We start from the raw sequence: 20,486 nt of genomic DNA, 5'->3' as shown, positions 1-20,486 counted from the left end.
TACAGTGTTTTAGACTCTTAAGCACTGGTAAGGATGGTCTCTGCAGATTCTGGGGAAAGCAGGCTTACCCAAATGCTTCCTAGTGTGTTAAATGCAAAGTGCACCTTCTTCCTTGAGTTCTCAGATAGACTTCTGCGCCCTTTCGAAAAATTACTGAGAAGGCTATGAACAGCAGTTTTTTAAACCATGGACCACAGCAGCTTAAATCACTGGAGCTCCTAATTCCCACTGTGGTGACCTGGGCATTTTTGCCCTTGTTTAGGCACTTTCTTTGCTCATTTTACAACTTCCGAGTTGACCTAAATCAGTGCTTCCCAACCATTTCCCCACCAAGGCCCTTTCCCTGAACTGATTCCCTCTTGTGGCAGTTAGGCAGTTGTCTCCAAGTTATGCAATTTTCCCCCATGGCCCTTCTTAGAATATCCTGGGGGGTTTTAGGTGGGGCACAAAGCCCCTGGTTGAGAAATAATGGCCTAGATGACAGACAAGAATTAGAACTCCTGGGCCTGGAGAGATAGCACAGCGGTGTTTGCCTTGCAAGCAGCCGATCCAGGACCTAAGGTGGTTGGTTCGAATTCTTGTGTCCCATATGGTCCCCCGTGCCTGCCAGGAGCTATTTCTGAGCAGACAGCCAGGAGTAACCCCTGAGCACTGCCGGGTGTGGCTCAAAAACAAAACAAAACAAAACAAAACAAAAAAAGAATTAGAACTCTTTCTTTAGCACAGCCTCATCTGAATGTGGGATGCAGTAAGATGAAGAGCAGGTCAGTAAAAGGCAGGACAGTAAGAAAAAAGGGGGGGGTCAGGTCAGGAGGCAATGGTAAAGTAAACCAGGATATGAGTGGAAGAACAGCATGCAAAGACTGGTGAGGAAGCAGAGGACACGGACATGGGTGCAGATATAGTGGTGAGAATGAGGCTATGGATTCAACAGAAAGAGGCACCATGGAAGAAAAGAAAGGTGCTGAGGAGTTAAGAGTTAAGGCACTAGAACTCTCTGGTCTTGAGGTCCTGAGTAGGAGAAGCCTAGTAGGGGGTCCATGCACATCTTTCACTCACAAGTCTGCACAGTCTCCAATGGATGCCTGTCCTGAGACTGAGGTTCTGTTGTGAACCTGGCCTTTTTCTCTGACTCACAGTCCACAAGCAAGCTTGGGTGCTTTACTTTGAGCCAGACTGGCAGCAGCAGGGCCCAGGAGGCAGTTTCCAGACTTTGGGGTACTAGAAAGCACTGGTTCTGGAGTCACTATAGGCACAAGTTCTAGGGCTCCTTTGAGAGCAGATTGCAAGCCATGAAAGGAGCACGAACTGGGGCCTTGCCCAGAGCCATTACTGATGGGATTCAGTTGAGGTGGGAGCAATTGCAATGAGCTCTGCCATCCTAGCTATAGAGCTGGTGGGTCAGGGTAAAAAAAAAAACTGTACCTCAGTTTCAGATGCAGAAGTGCCACAGCTTTGGTGGCCACACACAGGGCTCTGGGGTGAGGAAGGTAGAGGCAGGTGTGGCCTGCTGCCTGTAATCCTGCTGGCTTTGGTGGAAGCAGAAATAAGCAGCTGTGTGTGTCTAGGTCCCAGATCTGAGAAGGAAATAAAGGGGGTGTCATTGGAGGTTTGGAACAGCCCTGTGCTGTGATTCTGTAGCTGTCCCTGCTGTGGGGAAGTGGTGAGAATTGGCTAGAGTTTGTATGTTTTAGTATTTCATACTCCACATATAAACGTAACCAGACATAATTGTCTTTTACTTCTTTACTTAGGTCATTTTGCATAATCACTTTGTGTTCTCTTCATTCATTCATTTCATCCCAAATAACACAAGTAATCTACAAGATTAATCCTTTGCAACCATTTCACAGAAGAATAAATGATATATCAAAGGATTAAGTGTCTTTGTTCAGTAAATGTCATCCAGATTAACCTAGTTTGTGGTGTTTTACAGTTTCAAACTAATTCTGTATGTTTTATCTCCCAAGAACCAGTCTTAGCCACACTTTCTTGTTCCTTGTATGACAATGTTGCTGGTAGCAGCTAACTCATGAAGCAGAATGATAAACAAACATCTCAGTTTCTTTCCCTTCCACCCAGAGCTGTTGAAAGTAGCAGCAGAACACTGGAGAGACTTTTCTCTTTTGGATGGAATTTTACTTGATTTTAATTTAATTTGAATGGTCACACCTGTGCTCAAAGCTTACTCCTGACTCTATCAGGGACCACTCCTGGCAATGTTAAGGGAATCAAACATAGGTCAGCTGTGTGCAATGCAAGCACCTTACACACTCTACTATCATTCTGACTCCCAATATTTGGGATTTTGAAGAGATGAATATATTCCAGCCTAATTATACCTGGAGGAAGAGGACTCTAAGAATCTAGGCAACATGGGCCTGGCAGATGGAGTCAGCCTGGTTCTTAAAAAGGAGAGAAAATGTCTCTTGCCAGGAATACTGTTCTTGGCTTATTACAGTAGACAGAAATGAGTTCTGCTGCTTTCAACTTATAGGAGGTATGTCTTTTATTTGTCAGTATTAGTATTGCCTTAACAAATACATCATGCTCTTGTCCTTTCAAGAAATATCATTTTTCCATCCTAATTTCTGTTGACACAAAACAGCTCTCTTCATGCTATGCAATATTAAATTTACAGAAAATAGCAAGTAAAAACCCAAATCTATCACTTTGCTCTCCTTTAGAGAATTCCAGAAATCAGACTCCTAAAACATTGCTGCATCTCTGTGATTTACAAAGAAGTGAAATATTTGGGCTGAGAGAAATTCAAAAGAATAAAGACAAACTAATCAGCTTGCTAGAAACTTAAGCTGTTTGGGTCCTAGCTGATTAGCTTTTATTTGATAATATAACATATTTGAAATATATTATACACCATATTTGCAATATAGGATTTCCATAATTTTAAACATTCATTGGGAAGAGATTCAATATGTCTAAATCATTACAGGCAAGAAGCTAATCTGTCATGAGTTTAGATGAAAAGAAAATGCAGAGGCACCAGGGAAAGAAAATAGGCCAGAAGACGAGTCCTCACATTCAGAATATGATTTTTGATTGCAGGCAAGTTTGGGGAAAGAAAAGCTCATTAAAACAATAAAGTCTCCAACTCTAAAGCTTTGAAGACTGCCTTTGGATGAATTTAATTTTCAAAATCAATAAAACAAGTTCAGAAATCCATTTCAATCAATTTTGCTTAGAGAACTGAATTGAGTTTGGGTCCTGTTGGTATCATTGATGGGTTCTCCAAATCTAATTTTATATATAATATCCTCACCATTGCCATGGTGGATGTTAAACTCTCTTCAAGAGTCACTCTTCAAGGATCCCAGCAACAGCAAAATCCCCATATATCCCAGTGCCCCAGGCCCAGTCAGGCAAGCTTTTCTGTTCCCTGCCCCTTCAGACTGCCTTTGCAATCTCTTCCACTCTCAGGCTTAAAGTTTCATCTAAATGCTAATGTCTCTAAATTTACATCTCCAATCCTAACCCTCCCTTTAACTCAGGATGGTTCTACCAGACACTTTTAGCCACCATCTCCCTGGTTCCTGAATTTGGCTCAGCCTCAGACTTTGATAGCATTTTTCATTGCTTTCTTACCCTTCAAAAAAAATTGTACTATTAGTCAAAAAATAAAGAGAAAGGAAGAAAAAAAGGAAAGGAGGAAGTAAAAGAAAGTGAAAGAAAATAACAGAAAGAAAAAAAAGAAAGAAAAAGAATGAAATGAAAGGAAGGATGGGAAGAAAGAAAAAGGAAGAGGAAGACAGAAAGGTTTACTGAAATAAATTCCTGGCACAAAATTTGCATTTTAAAACATCCATTTTGCTTTTTATATTTGTTTATTTCACATATTTGCAGAATTGGGCAACCTTCACTACTTTCCAAGTTCAAAGCATTTTCATTAGTCTAAAAGGAAACCTCTACTTAATCCTACCTCCAGGCAACAACCACTAAACAAGCTTCTGTTTCCATAGCTCTGGTTCTTGGGGACAGCTCAAATAAATTCAGAGCCTCTTTCTTTGGCTTGGAGAAAGACTTCTTTCTCTTTTCTAGTTCACCTTGGTGACCTAATTACTTCTTCTTATGAAGATACCAGTCACAGTGGGTTAGAGCTCACCCATAGGAACTAACTGAACCTTAATGACATAGGAGAAGGCCTTGTCTCAAATAAAGACAGTCACATTCCAAGATGTTGGGAATTCAGACTTCACAATTATGAATATGAGCACACACAGCTTAGTCCACTGCCTTTATGCATCATTTATTATGGAACAGTCAGAGAGCTGTTATTTGTTTCTACACAAAGCAGAGACACTGCTAGCACCATCCTGGGGTTCAGAGTTTTTTTGATTCAGAGGGTTTTCTATTCCCACATTCAACCCCAGGATAGTCTAGGAAACAAGGTAAATGACTCATCAATACTTGTCATAGTCACTGGAAAAGACTATGAAATGGTGGATGAACAGATCAACTGAGATTTCCCCTTATATCTGTATAAAATTATGCATGATGAAGATAGAAGGATAATAAAATTTTTATAGAAAGACAGGACCATAAGTATAAAGTTAAGGTATGGGCCAATAAAATGAAGACAATAATAGTCTTGTCACTAAGTCCAGAACAGTTTAAATAAGTTTGCAGACAGTCAACATTTTACAAAGGGCCCATATACCCTAAGTGCATTGTTAAATGGAGTGATAAGCACCTTGGTAGTCAGGATGCCTCCCTGCTTCTCTTTTCCCTCCTCCAACACACACTTTCATGCTACATGTTGTAACATATTGGATTTGGAGAGTAAAAAAAGTAGGATCTACATGCTACAAAATTTGTACATTTAACAAGAAATCTCAGGTTTAATAAAAAACGAGGTTTAGTAAGAAACACCAAGTATAGAAAATTCTTGCATGCCAGAAAGCAATAGTTCAATGAGTAGGGTGCATGCCTTGCATGTGGTTTACCTGCATTTGATCTCTGACATCCTATTTAGTCTCCTGCACCCAAACAAGTGTGACCCCTAAGTGTAGAGCCAGGAATATCCCCCAACTACTGCCAGGCGCAGACTAAGAGCTCCCTCCCCCAATAACCAAAATACAAACCAAAAACCAAAACCAAAATAATGGAAAGCTACCCTTCAGTTTATCTACACACCTCCCTTTCTAGAGCTAACACATATTTGAGTATCTGCCATTGCAGTGTTTTCTAAAGATGCAAAAATGGACAAAAGAAAATATGAAAGGAACATATTCTTGGTGTAAAACATATCAAGTAATGCTTTTAAAATAAAAGGACAAAGACCTTCACCATGTTGTCAGTGGACATGGAGAATATTTTGTTGTCTTCAGCAGAGGCATGTATATAAACCAGTGGAGCTGTGTGACTTTTCAGCATACCTATTGGCTTTCTAGGATAGGAAAACAAACAAATAAACAAACAAACAAACAAACAGATGAGTACCAAGAAATTCTAGCTGCGATTTCTAAATAAAAATTCAAGACTAAACTTGGCCCAGATCTGGCAATTCTATTCAGCCTGGAGGAGGATTATGTTTTTCTCTGAAATTACACAAGTAGATGTCTTGTGTGATAAAAGAAGTGAGCAAATAATACCCAGTTATAGCAACACAACTCAGTGTGAACTGAAGCCCTGGGCTTTGTTTCTGCCACTGCCGATAATGTCAGTATGAAAGGAATGAATGAGGAAGCATACAGTGTGTGCTGGCACATATTTTTCATGGTTGTTGCTTGTTTTAGTGAGCAATATTCTGAGCTGTGGAGGGGCAGTACTTCTTTATTTTTGAATATTTGATAATATTTTAAATATATTTTATTTATTTATTTATTTATTTAATTATTTATTTATTTATTTATTTTTGTTTTAAGTCATACCCAGTGATGCTCAGGATCTATGCCTGCCACTCCTGGTATTTTAGGGACCACATGTGGTGCTGGGAAATAAATGGAGGTCAGCTACTTTTGAGACAAACGCCTTACTTTATTTTACTATCTGTCTCTTAAAATATAAGTTCATTTTTAGGAGTTGTGAGAGATCATAGAGTCCCTAAAAATCTCAGAGTTGAGTATGCTGTGGAAGGAGAGCCAAGACTAACTAACGTAAAGGAGAGAGCAGAGGGACCTTTCACAGGCAAGCACTGGAAAGTAAGCATGCTCAGGCAGGTGACAAATGGGGACTTAAGGGAATCTAAGTGGGAAGGAAATGATTTTTCTTACTTATTATACATCTGACATTATGTTGAGTGCTGTTCGTGGGTTTATCTCATTTGTAATCTTTATTCCTGCCTAGGAGTGGGCACATCATAGATGAGAAAACTGACACAAATGCCCATTCTGAACCAGAAAGTGATCAGATCCTGCTTGTTTGCCTGCCTCCTCTAAGCCTGCTGCTACTGACAGGCATCACCTGCTAACTGTCCAGCCCAGGTTTAAAAAATTCCTAGATGACTTGCTCTTATCCCCTCATCCCCACTTTCAATTCCTGAGAAAGCAATTCTCTTTTACTTCTCTTGCCTTCTATGTCTCTCAGTTGAAATAGTATAGGCATTTTGTTTTTGCCATGATTTACCCCAAAATTAACTCCTTTCTGAGCTTTGGTGTCTTTATTTGCTAATGGACTTGATGAACTGACTATAGATAGTCTATGCACATTGCATGGCACAAGATAGGAACTTAATAAATGATGCCATTTTGGTGATCAAGAAAGTGACCTACACCTATTCCCTCCCCACACAGAATATTCTGAGCCTGATTCTCAGTAGCACAGAGTAAGGTGTGTAAGGGTAAGGGTAAGGGTAAGGGTAAGTGGTAAGGGTGTGATGGCAAAGTGCCCTCAATGACTGACTGCTTTGACTCCCTCTGTCCTAATTCTAGGCTTTATAGCACAACCTCTGTTTTCTTACATCAGTTCTGTTGAGTCTCTGAGGAGGTAGAGTCATTAATTTTGTTTGGGCTGGGTAACTCCAGTGGAGAAGTGATTGAAAACACTCCTGAGTGAGGAACATAGATGTGTTAATTATGCCCCTTCCTAATATCTCTTTGAAACTGGTCATGAACTCTTATAGAAGTCAGCATTGAATAAAAAGAAACCATGTGGCTGTGGGGAGCAGGGGGGAGTGTAGTACTCACAGACCCTTGTTTTTGCATTTTAAATGAATTTACCATTTTCCTAAAATGAAAAAAAAAACCCACTAATTTTTTAGGTTGTGTGTAGGAGACATCCTATATTTTTCTGAAAAAGGTATTGTGAGTTCTAGATCTGACTTTATGTCCTACCTTTCTCCAGTTCAATGATCATTGGTATAGCTGGTTGGAAGGAGAAAAAAAGACTTACCCAGGCAAATAAGGATTCCAGACACGAATTATGCGATCCATTCCACCTGTCAGCAGCAAGTTCTTTCTTCTACAGAATGAAAATGCTTTGACTCCTTTGTAAATGTGAAACACTATTTGATCACCTTCTGCTTGGCTTTGGGGCAAACCAAAGAATACCTTGCCTTTTCTTGCTTTGACATTTTTCTGAATATCCCCAAACTCTTTCATCTTTTGCTTGACATTTGTTGTTCCCATTGTGCACCCTAAAATGGTCACACACACAAAACAAAAACAGTTTCCTCATATAATCAGTCAATTTTATGACAAGTGCTTGGTTATTATGGGGCCCAGGTCTGCTCTCAGCAATGTCTACCTCGTGTTTTCTTCTTCTCTCACCATGGCTAATTTGGATGGTGGAGGGTTTTAGTGTGCACCTGGTGGTGCTCAGGCTTACTCTGGCTCTGCACTCATGGATCATTCCTGTTGGGCTCAGGAGACACTAGTTGGTGCCAGGGATACAATCTGGATTGGTAGCATGCAAAGCAAATGCCCTACCTTCTGTACTACCATTCTTCACCCCCAGCTATTAAGTCATGGAATTTAAAGAAACAAAATGATGTGAGTAAAAGAAGCAATGTTTTTCTGCTCATTGTCAAAAAAGAAGCAAGTCATGGGCCCGGAGAGATAGCACAGCGGCGTTTGCCTTGCAAGCAGCCGATCCAGGACCAAAGGTGGTTGGTTTGAATTCCGGTGTCCCATATGGTCCCCCGTGCCTGCCAGGAGCTATTTCTGAGCAGACAGCCAGGGGTAATCCCTGAGCACACCGGGTGTGGCCCAAAAACCAAAAACCAAAAAAAAAAAAAAAAAAAAAAAAAAAAAGAAGCAAGTCATGAGGTTAGGAGAGGAATATGGAGAAGGTCATTTCTCTCTGAAAAAAATCTTTTCTTTAAGCCCTATCAAGTGGGCTGGAGTCATAGTAGTTGTTTATTTAGCAGATTTGTATGTTGTTTGCCTTGCAGGAAGTGGACTATGGTTCAATCCCCAGTATCATGAGTTTGTCAGGAGCTCACCAAGGGTAATTGCTGAGCACAGAGTCAGTAGTGAGCCCTAAGTACCACCAGAACAAACAAACAAAAAATCTCTACCAGGTGTCAGGCATAGTGTTAAAAGTATCCCACCCATGATCTTGTTTTATCTTTTTGGAAATTCAGTGAAAAGGACACATTTGTCTGTCACATACAGATTAAAATTAAGCCCAAAGGAAAAGTCAAAAACTGACCATCAAGAAGATAGTTTATAAAGGACTGGGCTTTTGCCTCAAAGGGTAGAGCACAAGCCTAGTTTATGTGAAACCTTAACTTTGATCTCCAGCACTATTTGACCCCTGAGTACCTTTGTTTGTATCCTTGATTATTTCCAAACATTCCTGGGCCTACACTGTGGGTTTCATTCACTGCTGGCTGAATCTTATAGACAGTGACCTCACTCTGACCTTCAGCACCAATGGAATGACCCCTATAAAAGAAAGCAATGAAAGAAGTAAGAAAGAAAAGAAAATAAAAAGAGAGAAAGTGGGGGCTGGAGTGATAACAGAGTTTAGGGTGTTTGCCTTGCATATGACTCTTCCAGGTTTATGCCAACCTAGGTTTGATTCCTGGTACCACATATGGTTTTCCAAGTCCCATCAGGAGAAATCCTTAAATACAGAACCAGGAGAAAGTCCTGAGCACATTCAGGTGTGAAAAGAAAGAATAAAAGGACAAGGAAAGAAAGAAAGGTGAGAGAGTGGTAGAAACAAGCTTCAAACCCAGAACAGTCTGGCTAAAATTAGAACTTACTCAATTGATACATCCATTTTTTCAAACACCAGGCAGTTTTTTCCTACAAAAATTATTTTGTAAATATTTTCAGTCAAATGATTTACTGGCTTATAAAGCTAACTGAATAATAGAATCCAAACAGCAGAATTATACAGAAGCATTAAAGAAGAGATCAAGATCCTTCCTCTAGGTCTAAGGCACTGGTCTCACTGGGGTATCAGAAATAAAACCCCAAATACCCTCACCATCTACCAGGTGTCCTAATCTCAGTCTTGTCTAGGTGACTGTAGACATTAAGGGAGGGATGTGAAAGAATATTGAATCCTCAGTGTTCCCTTCCTCCACTCAATTTAAATAAAAATGTACTTTTTCATTATTTATAACATTGGTGATTGATGGGTCATTGTTTGCTATGGCAAATAAGTTCCAATGTTTTTTTAAATAAATTTATTTAAAAAAATACACCACATAGTTGACATAACTGATCATAAAACATTTGTTTCAAGATGACCAAAAACAAAGTTATTTAAAAAAATAGAAAATAGAAAAAAAAAACTAAAAAAAAGGAAGATAAAGGAAAGAAGAAAAAGTTCAGTAGCAAGTATATTTGTGAAAATTATTGTATCACCAATAAACTCATTAAAGCAATAGCATAAGGTTAAGTCAGCTATTTTTTTAAGGATAAGAGTTAAAGAAATAGAGTAAAAAGGTATGAGAGTGGAAATTATTGTTTGCATAGGCCCAGCAAAATATGGGGGAAATAGAAAGAAAAAGCCTGGCAAGGAGACCTTACCCCTGAAACATTCTGGCATAAGACTCGGGGCTCCAGGCATAGTAGGTTGTCCTACCCCTGAGTCATTCTCTGTGATCCTAGTAAAATTGTTCGCACAATTGCTGACAGAATAGGAGTCACTTGTGAAAGACTGGGACATATGATTTCCATATTTTGAGGGCTAGCATCTAAGTCTATAGGCAGTGTTAAGAATTGAGTTAGGAGACCACTATCTGCCACCACTGTTTTTATAGAGCAAAAGGCTGAGTTGAAATGATGATTACCTTCTTCCTTTGGTCATATTTTCCTTGAGTATGCATCAAAAAAGGCGACCAGTCTTGAATCTGTAGCTACTTCATGCCCAGACAGAGGGAATGGCGGGAGATTGGTGGTGGTACTGATTTGAGAATGGGTAATTGCCAAGGATGGCAGAGTTCACCTGTGTATTGTGTTGAGCAGTTGAAGTGTTAAAACAATGCAGCAACACTGCTCCAACATCAGTATGACATTTTCACCCTACTTGTTATGAGCAGAGAACTGAAACTTCAAAGCAGTGTGTCACTTTATTTTTTATTATTATTATTATTATTATCTTTTTGAGCAAAGGAAGCCATCCAATTCATTTATACACACTTGCTAGCAGTTCTTTTCCAACAGAGACAGAGATGCATGTTTAAACGGTTGTCATGGAAACCAGAGAGCATTGCTCTCCCTCAAGGACTGGAGGAAGGATGAAAGTTTAAATGATCACCATGGAAACCAAAAACAGATTCAAAAAAGGGAGGCTTTGTGCCCCAACACACTATCAAGATCAGGTGCTGAGGTCTATAAGGAAGGCGAATCCTGTAGCTTGAGAATCATTCTGATCCACAGCTCTGTTCCCACTCATGGGCTCAGAGCATCCTGCGGGGCTGGGACCTTCACCTTTTCTGTTTCAAGGGAAATCGGAGGTTTCTCCTGCCCATCCTTTCTATATCATACTCCTACCTTCTATCACTGTCTTTAGAATAGCAGAAGCATATAGATGAGTCATAAGCAGAACTCTAGTTAGGTTGGCAAAAGGCAAACTTTCAAGGTGTCCTTCTATGTCCTTGGCTGATGCATGCCCCACTTTGTATTTAGTATTAATTAGAATAAAGCTAGAAACTCCAGCTATCATCATGGTTCATGGAAGCCCATTGCATGGGAGCACTAGCTGATCCTGCAGATCTCTCTCTTGCCACTTGTGCTGGGTCTGTCATGCTTCCCTTTGGCTAGAGATGAACCCATGTGAAATATACAACTAGCCTTAAACTGACTTTTGAAATTCAGGATAATGTAAAGGAGGATTCCCTTGTGGAAAAAATTCTTTCAGGAAATTAAGACTAGAAGCAATTCATTATGTGTCATAAAAAAAAGAGGTTAAACATTTTCCCTGTTTCCTGATGGTATTATACTTTCTAGTGATTAAATAGGGCTATTGGTGATGGTACTGAGAGAGAAATCACATAAACTTACGGCAGCAATGATGTTGGCAAAAGGCACCATGGAGGCATATCTCATGGGTTTAGAAGGAGTGAAAGAAGAGGTATGGGAAAACATTGAATTTGATAGTGCAGAATCCTTGTTTCCTGAAAGCACACTTCTTTGAAGCATTGTTTTGGGAAAGACAGATGTGGAATAATTAATGTATAAGCAATTCAATCCAACAAGTATTTATTGAGTATCTGTTATGTGCCATGAGATACTCTAAGAACTTGGGACATAATGGTGATCTAATCAGAAAAAAAGAACATATTTTTGTGGAGATTGCCTTTTGATGTGGAAGACAGATGATAAATAGCAAAATAGATATGGGCAAAGGTGATAGGAAGTGATTCAATTTATAGTGTATAGGAGGTAATGCAATTAACAATTTGAACTAGATGGGGACAAAGTAAGAGGGATGGGAGTGTTCAGTTGTTTCAGTATATAATTAAATGGGTGAGGATGGTGTTATTAAGAAGTGACATTTATGCAAAAAAGTTAGAAAAAGAGCAATGGAAGTTTACAGGCAAAAAAGGAATCCATGAAACAGTCCGCAATATGTTCAAAAAGATGCGTGTGATTCAAACAGTGTGAAGAGAGGATCTGGAGCCCAAGTTAAAAATATAAGGGTTGGGTTGACACACTGAGCCCTGAATGACTTTTATTTTTATTGAGTGATATAAGAAACTGGTCAAACCTGAATGTTGTTTTATGGGCACTAGCTAGCCACTGTGCAGAGATGGATTAGAGGAATAGAATGGATGGCAGGAGAATAGTTGGGCACCTGCAAGGCCTACTAGGAAGGGAAGTGAGTGGTTTTCCCTAGATGATGGCAGTGGCTGAAAGCAGCAAGATACTGGGTGCACCTTATATGCAAGGTCAATTATTTGGGTGTGGACTGTGAAACAGTGGGATCAAAGATGACTGCTAGATTTGGGCAGAATAACTGGTAAAATGAACTTAGAGCTAATTGAGATGAAAAAGATGGAAACAATGTGGGTTCATTTTGGATCTTAATTTGTTTTTGTTTTTGTTTTACCTGGCTGTGTTGAGTGTTAATCAAGTAGTGCTTGGTGTTTAAAGACTATTCCCTTTATCCTGGAACTTAATCTTGGTATACATGATTCAAATGATGATGTCTCTAGAACACATAAGGCAATTGGAGACAATAGACAGAAACTTGGAGAGAGTACTGGAGACATGAATGTGGATAATTGAACTTTGAAGGCTCCCTATTAAGTTATGAAGATGTGGAGGGAACAAGAGGAGAAGGTAGCAAAGGGCAGAATTCTGTCCAGAGGGAAGCAATGTTGTACTTCATAGGCCATCAGACCATGGTCATGATTGATGGCCACTACTGATGAGTATTTATTGAGCATTTATCATGATTGATGAGTCCATAATGGTCAGCAGCAACGGGAACCATCTGGGGTTTATTTTATCTCTCTAGATGAGAGGCTTGTTGCTTAAAGGAATGGAGAAGATGGTAGGGATGAGGGTGGTTGATGGATGGACTTGGACAAAAGCCAGGATTAGTTTTGGGTGGAATAGGAAGTGAGATGTTGGAAAAGGCAAGAATAAGCAAATCTGCAAGAGTTTGGCTCCCTGAGTTTTTCCCAAGCTCAATTTTCTTTTTTTCTTTTTCTTCCTTCTTCCTTCCTATCTTCCTTCCTTCTTTTTTCTTTCTTCATTCCTTTCTTTCTTTCTTTCTTTCTTTCTTTCTTTCTTTCTTTCTTTCTTTCTTTCTTTCTTTCTTTCTTTCTTTCTTTCTTTCTTTCTTTCTTTCTTTCTTTCTTTCTTTCTTTCTTTCTTTCTTTCTTTCTTTCTTTCTCTTTTTCTTTCTTTCTTTCTTTCTTTCTTTCTTTCTTTCTTTCTTTCTTTCTTTCTTTCTTTTTTCTTTCTTTTTCTTTTTCTTTCTTTCTTTCTTTCTTTCTTTCTTTCTTTCTTTCTTTCTTTCTTTCTTTTTCTTTTTTCTCTCTCTCTCTTTCTTTCTTTCTTTCTTTGTTCTTCTCTCTTTGTTTCTCTCATTTTTTCTTTCTTTCTTTCTTTTTTTCTTTCTTTTTTATTCTTTCTTTGTTTCCGTCTCTGTTTCTCTCTTTTTTCTTTCTTTCTTTCTTTCTTTCTTTCTTTCTTTCTTTCTTTCTTTCTTTCTTTCTTTCTTTCTTTCTTTCTTTCTTTCTTTATTTCTTTCTTTCCTTTTTTCTTTCTCTCTTTCTTTCTTCCAGTGACAATCATTGGTGCTCAGAGCTTCCTCCTTATTCTGTGCTCAGGAATCACTCTACTGGGGCTCAGGGGACCATATGTGTTTCCAAGGATCAAACCCAGGTTAACTACATGCAAGAAAAGTGCCTTACTATATTTCTTTCCTGCTAAGCATCAACTTTCTCATCTTAGCATACAGGTTGGCATGTCATAAAGGTCCAGAACAGAGACACAAGAATGATATTGACCAAGCCAGAGCAGGGAAGATGAGGGGCATAGTAGACTCTAGCATTTTGAGAGTTTTAGTAATACTTAGACACTTACTAGTGTTTTAGATTTGTAAGAACTTCTATAATGTTAGAAGGAAAAAGGGATGAACAGGAAATAGGGGAATGAAGACTAAATATGAAATAGCTGTACCCTTACAGTCTGTATTCAATCTCCTCATCAAACAAGAAAGAAAACTGAGACCAAGTAATGTATTGGTAATGATAGAGCTGGGGTTAGAGCTCAGAAACCTAAGACTTGGGTTTATTGTTTTTTCAGCCTCCACCAAAGTCTGAATTCTATGCTACTTCTTTCTCTGATGAGTTCTTAGGATTCTTAGAACCTACATGGCTCCAGAGATTAGATCATTTTACTAGTTCTAAGAAAGTCTAATGAAAATTTCCAAGAAACTCTATAACTATTGCCTGTCTTTCTGCTCCTTTGTTAATTTAAATGTCAGTAAATGTAAAACTGATAAAGGAAGTTTTCTTGTAAGTGCACAAGACCTGTGGCTATGAATTAGAGAAAAAAGAGGTCTTAGAGGAAAGTTTTGTCAAGAAAAATATAAAACTTCTCAGAATGTAGAGCCTATGAACATGACTCATGACTGAATTTTCATGATTTCAGTAGCAAATGGTATCAGATACGAAAGGATTAAAAAGTAAGAAACAGAATCTAGGATTTTAACTTTTCCAAAGCTTGGATATGCTCCAGACAACTAGACTTAAAGATGTCATAAAACAAACAAATAGTTTAGGTCATTTAAATACACAAGTGAGGACAGAGTAGGGCAGTAAGTAGGGAAGGCCATCAAGGACAATCTGAAAGGTCAAGAGAAGGAAGATGATTCTAGAAAGTGAAGATCTTTGGTAGGGAGAGACTGGAGTTGAAACTGGTGTTTCTGACAGACACCCAAATCCCACCTCCCCTCCCCTTTACTGCCCTGGCTGCCACAAAGAGTGGTTCTCAACATTGGTGGCAAATTAAATGTTCTTGATTGTTGGGCAAAATGTTCCTGATTCTTGAACTGAAAAAATAGAATAGGGGGTGGTTGTCCTCCTTGGAATAACACTGAGATATGTAACTTCTTCCTCAAAACAGTGACTTTTAATTTGAATCACAGCATTGGAGCTTTTATTTTACTTTTATTTTATTTTACCTCGTGTTCAAAGCATTAATAATAAGGAATTGGTTTTTACAGTGGTAACTTTAGATGGAATCTGATGATACTTGATACTTGGTTGTGTTATGTGAACCTGAGATATTTAGTGCTTAGGTCAGTGATGTAGTACAGCTTGGGCCCCACGGTGCTGAGTGTCATTTAAAACTCAAGGCCTATCACATGTAAGCCTATGCTGAGATAGCTTTCAGATATTCCCACATTCAGGCTTTATTTCAGACCAATTAAGTGAGAACAAGCTAAGGGTCCAACTACTATTAGAGTGCTCAATTGGATACTCATATTTTATGGTTTTTTTTTTTGTCGTGTTTGCTTTCTGGGACACATCCAGCTGTGCTCAGGACTTACTCTTGGCTCTGTGCTCAGGTTTTTACCACTGGAGAGGTTTGAAGGACCATAAGGTGGTGCCTGAGATAAACTGGGTCAGTCACATACAAGATAAATGACGTTTCCACTTTACTACTATCTCTTTAGCCCTATATTTACTTGTGACGCAGAAGTTTGTATTGAGGGAATGGGCCCATTGTCAGGGGATTGGGCCAAAATTTAGACCAACCTGTTTGAACTTGTGGTTCACCCATTTCCAGAATAACTATCTATCTATCTATCTATCTATCTATCTATCTATCTATCTATCTATCTATCTATCTATCTATCTATCTATCTATCTATCTATCTATCTATCTATCTATCTATCTATCTATCTACGTCTCTAATCTATCTATCTATTTACCTACCTACCTATCCATCCATCCATCCATCTATCTATCTATCTATCTATCTATCTATCTATCTATCTATCTATCTATCTATCTATCTATCTATCTATCTATCTCTATCTAGTTCTTGGCGGCTGGGCACCTCTCATATAATAAGAAGGGGCAGATTGAGACTTGGGTTCTACTTTGACCTTTCTTTAAATTTTACTGGTTCAAGTCCACCCTCTCAAAAATCCTAAATTTCTTAGGGTGGTGGATCTCCTGATTACCTACAATAAACTTTTACATCTGTCCAATCTATTTTAAACTCTTAAAATGTTCCTAATTGGCTGGGGTGAGATTGTGGTTAGGGTGCCCACCCTAACTTGATCCCTGACCACATAGTCTCCCAAAAGTATTCTCTGGGCGCCAAACCACTTAGTCCTCCAGCATCTCAGGGCCTAATCATGATCACATCCTGTGTGATAGCAGTGACCTATTGGGCCTTAGGTCCCTTAAACACTTGGAAGGTCCTCTCCAAGATTACCAAACCCTGCTTCATACCAATGCCTCAAGACCACAGTCCTTTGTGGATATGTGAATGTTTACTGTTTATTCCTCTATATCACATTAGAATATTCAAATAAGGCAGTTTTCCACAAGATTGCTGGAAATGGATCTTGTCTTATTTTAGTCAACCAAATCTGGTGGAACTCTCAGTCTGTGCTATCAGTTGTACAGGTGGAGCTTTACCTGCCTGGTGATGGGCCTATTCTTCTCCTCTACCCTCCCCCAGAGGCCTGACTAACTGTGGAGCATGGCCCCATTCTGAACTGCACCATCAGTTCTTTGAATGTGTAGGATGTCGTGGTTGTGATGCTGGAATGATTAAAGGTAGGAGACATGGCAAGTAGGAGCTTCTTGACACCACAAAAGGAATGAATGGGGACATAGGGGAAAAAAAGCGGGTACCATATTACAAGAGCGGTGGACTCATGGTTGCAGCTTGAAAATGACCAGCTTTGATGGAGTCATAGTAATTCAGCTGGAAATGAAAAATAAGAGATACATACTCACTAATAGGCTACATACCAGACCAAGTAGGGTCAGAGCACTCTTTTAACAATTCTTGCAAAAAGAGAGAGTTGCCTAGAGAGGAACAATTTGGTTTATTTATTTGTTTTGGGACTATATCCAGCAGTGTTTAGGGCTTAATTCTCTCTCTGTGATCAGGAATCACTTCTGGAGATGCTCAATGATGTATGTGTTGCTGACTGGGATATAACCTCTGTCTTCTTCATGCAAGACAAGTGCATTAACCCTTGTACTATTTCTCCTTAAGGCAGATTTTTATAAACCATATTTGGATAAACAGCACATGGGGCTTGTCTTTCTTTGTCCTATACTCAAGGCAAACCCGAGAATACACTTCCTGGTCATGTCCTGCTTAGATTTTCTTTAATTTTGTTTTCCTTTTTTGTTTGAGGGATACCCACACCTAGCAGTTCTTAGAACTTACTTTTAACTCTGCTCTTAGAGATCACTCTTGGCTAGGCACATGATACCATATGGGTTCAGGTCCATTATGTGCAAGCCAAGTGCCCTACCCACTGTGCTCTCTCTCCAACAATATGCTTCCTATTTTAGGTACAGCTTAGAAAACCAGAGTATACTGGCATAGTTGCAGGACTTTGACTGGAAAATCAACTCTCACTGAGAATTCTCTTTTACAGTCATACTTATGTTTAATTATATTCTTTATTTTATAATTATTTTTATTTGAGTAATTGTGATTGATAATAGTCTTGATGTCTGTGTTTTGGGCATCACACCAGTGTGACACAGTCCTCCTCTGGCACCTCCCTTGAGGTCCCTTTTCATTTCTTACCCACTCCTTGCCACCTTCTTCCCAGCACCATTTGGTAGACCTTCAGCTCTGTAGGCAGAATATTCTAGTTTGTTTTCATTCCCAGTTTCTTCCTTTATTTATTTCTACACATTTATTATTCTTTTATTATTTACTATTTTTCTATACTTTACTATTATTTCTACACAATTTACTTTTTTAAAATTAATATCTATTTAAACACCTTGATTACAAACATGATTGTGGTTGGATTTCAGTCATGTAAAGAAGTATTGTACCTTTTATCTTTCAAGTCTCATGAGGACATAATAAGAAAGTAGGGGATAAAGCTAAGTCAGTGGTTGCTAATTCAGTGGACCAAGTAAACACACTGTCAAAAGCAGGTTTTGTATTCATAAATGAAGGAATCCAGGTACAAAAGTACACCATACATACAGGGTGCATCAACATAAAATGGCTAGAAGAGGTGAATGGACTAAGATTTTTTTGGTCTATTTTTCTTTTCTTTTTACTTATCAGATAAATTTATGTGTATCTATTTCCCCTTTCACACAATAATATTTCTGATTTTACTCTTTTAGGAGTTGGGAACATTCAGCCATGTTCAGGACTTACTCCTGGCTCTGGGCTTGTTTCTGGTAGTGCTCAGGGGACCATATTGGTGGTGGGGAATCCACCAGGGATCAGCCACATACAAATCAAGTGCTTTATCCCTTGACCTAGCTCTCCATCATACATCATTTTAAAAAGTCATCTCTACCCAGTTTAAGCCAATGTGTTTAAGAAGAGGCCAGAGATGTAGGTGAAAGTCTGTGCTCTAGTAATATGTGTTCCCATCAACCTTGAAGGACTTCTGCCCTTCTTTCTATTCCTTGCATATTGAAAGGAGGGAGGGAAGATTGGAATTACAATTTATTTATACTTAAAATTTTTTTCTTCTTCCTCTTTTTTTGGGGGGGGCACACCTCATGATGCTCAGGGGTTACACCTGGCTATGCGCTCAGAAATCGCTCCTGGCTTGGGGGATCATATGAGATGCCAGGGGATGGAACCCCAGTCTGTCCTAGTTAGCACGTGCAAGGCAAATGCCTTACCACTTGCACCACTACTCTGGCCCCCATTCTTTCTCTTCTTTGTGTGTGAGTTTGTGCGTGTGTGAATATGTGTTGTGATTTTATTGTTTGCTTATTTGTTTTGAGGGACACAGTTGGTGGTGCTCAGGGCTTACTCCCTGATTCTGTAGTCAGGGATCATTCCTGGCAGAAATCAGAGAGCCATTTGTGGTACCTGGAATTGAATCCGGGTTGACTGCATGCAAGGCAAGCATCCTACTCACTATACTATAGTTGCAGTTTAATCTTCCTCTTCTTTTTTCTTTTTTTTTTTTAAAGAAAATTAAATTTTATATAATATCTTTATTTAAGCACCTTGATTACAGACATGATTGTAGTTGGATTTCAGTCATATATTCCTCTTATTTTTAAATGTTTACCTGAGTGACCCAGTCTCTGTGCACTTTCCAGCAGACATAGTTCACATTGGGAGAGATCACAGCATTATGAATGCTAATGTTGGGTATGTTCTCCACTTTGGGCAGTTTCTTCCAACTTCTATGAAGAAAAAAACCCAAAAACTCTCAAAAAGAGATAAAAATAAAGGTATCTCCCCAGCCTGTTTATTCAAAGCAAATGCTTTATCTTCTGGGCAGGAATTCCCTCCCTACTCTCCTTTGCTACAATAAATTTTTCCCATTCTAGATGGTACTCTAAATTTCCACAAGATATTCTCTTTTTTTAGTATCTTTATTTAAACACCTTAATTACAAACATGATTGTGGTTGGGTTTCAGTCATGTAAAGAACACCCCCCTTCACCAGTGCAACATTCCCATCACCAATGTCCCAAATCTCCCTCCTCCCCATCCAACCCCTGCCTGTACTCTAGACAGGCTTTCTACTTCCCTCATTCATTTACATTGTTATAATAGTTCTCCATGTAGTTATTTTTCTAACTGCACTCATCACTCTTTTCCACAAGATTTTCTACAGCTCCCAGACCATGTGATGACTTTCTTCTCTGGGCACCAGAAGATCAAGCATGTAAATAATATGCTTGATATGAGTTGTTCTCATGTTCTCAACTAGACATATACAATTGGAGGTTAAAGAGTCCTTAAGTTCCAAGAGGGCTGCAGAGAGAAATGACTCACTAAGATTGCAATACTAATACTGACCAATGAGGGATGCCTAGAAGTCTATGCGGGTCCAGAAGAGGCTTAGGCAGTCTTCTAGAAGAAAGTATTTTAAATAAATCCTTCAAAGAACAGGCTTTGATCATATGGGCATCACAAATAAAGGCAGGTGGAAAGCACTTAGAGGAACCTCAGATGTGATGATGAAACACTGTAATTACTGCATTCATACAAGAGACAGTATTCTCACAGCAAAATCCAGAATCCAGCTTTATAGAACAAAGAAATGATGAACTGTGAGGATCCATGACTGTCTACTCACCATGCATTTTCTTCTTTGCCAATAAAACTAAGGCAGTGGGCTGGAGAGCATAGGGTGATGTAGAATCATTCCCCAGCCCTACCAGGGGTGATCCCTAAGCACAGTTAGGAGTTAAGTCCTGAGTACTGTCGGGTGTGGCCACCATCTCTTCCGACCTCCACCCACCTTCCCCAAAGAGAAGGAACCTAAGGAAAGGATTGTTTGGTTTTAGGAATGTCATGTGACTCATTTCTAGCTAATGAAATGGGATAAAATCTGCAGAGGCTCTGGGAAAGTAATTTCACTTCAAATATGAAATTTGTGAGGCAGCTTCTTTTTTCCCCCCATTTAAAAA

General features: G+C 39.1%; 1 protein-coding gene across 1 annotated transcript in view; it reads right to left on the bottom strand.

The window, feature by feature from the left end:
- LOC126015925 (WD repeat-containing protein 49-like) overlaps positions 1 to 20,486 on the bottom strand; it is a 76,059-nt gene that overhangs the window by 53,575 nt on the left and 1,998 nt on the right. Inside the window, exons 2-7 of the mRNA XM_049778460.1 lie at positions 19,133 to 19,250; positions 16,754 to 16,818; positions 8,721 to 8,843; positions 7,348 to 7,416; positions 5,299 to 5,404; positions 1,426 to 1,577 (exon numbers count right to left, since the gene is read on the bottom strand). Of these exons, the coding sequence (XP_049634417.1) occupies positions 1,426 to 1,577; positions 5,299 to 5,404; positions 7,348 to 7,416; positions 8,721 to 8,843; positions 16,754 to 16,818; positions 19,133 to 19,250 (633 nt within the window). The remainder of the gene's footprint in view (positions 1 to 1,425; positions 1,578 to 5,298; positions 5,405 to 7,347; positions 7,417 to 8,720; positions 8,844 to 16,753; positions 16,819 to 19,132; positions 19,251 to 20,486) is intronic.

This window comes from Suncus etruscus, chromosome 8 (assembly GCF_024139225.1).
Source record: "Suncus etruscus isolate mSunEtr1 chromosome 8, mSunEtr1.pri.cur, whole genome shotgun sequence".
Taxonomy (NCBI): domain Eukaryota; kingdom Metazoa; phylum Chordata; class Mammalia; order Eulipotyphla; family Soricidae; genus Suncus; species Suncus etruscus.
This window is presented reverse-complemented; position numbering and strand designations above follow the sequence as displayed.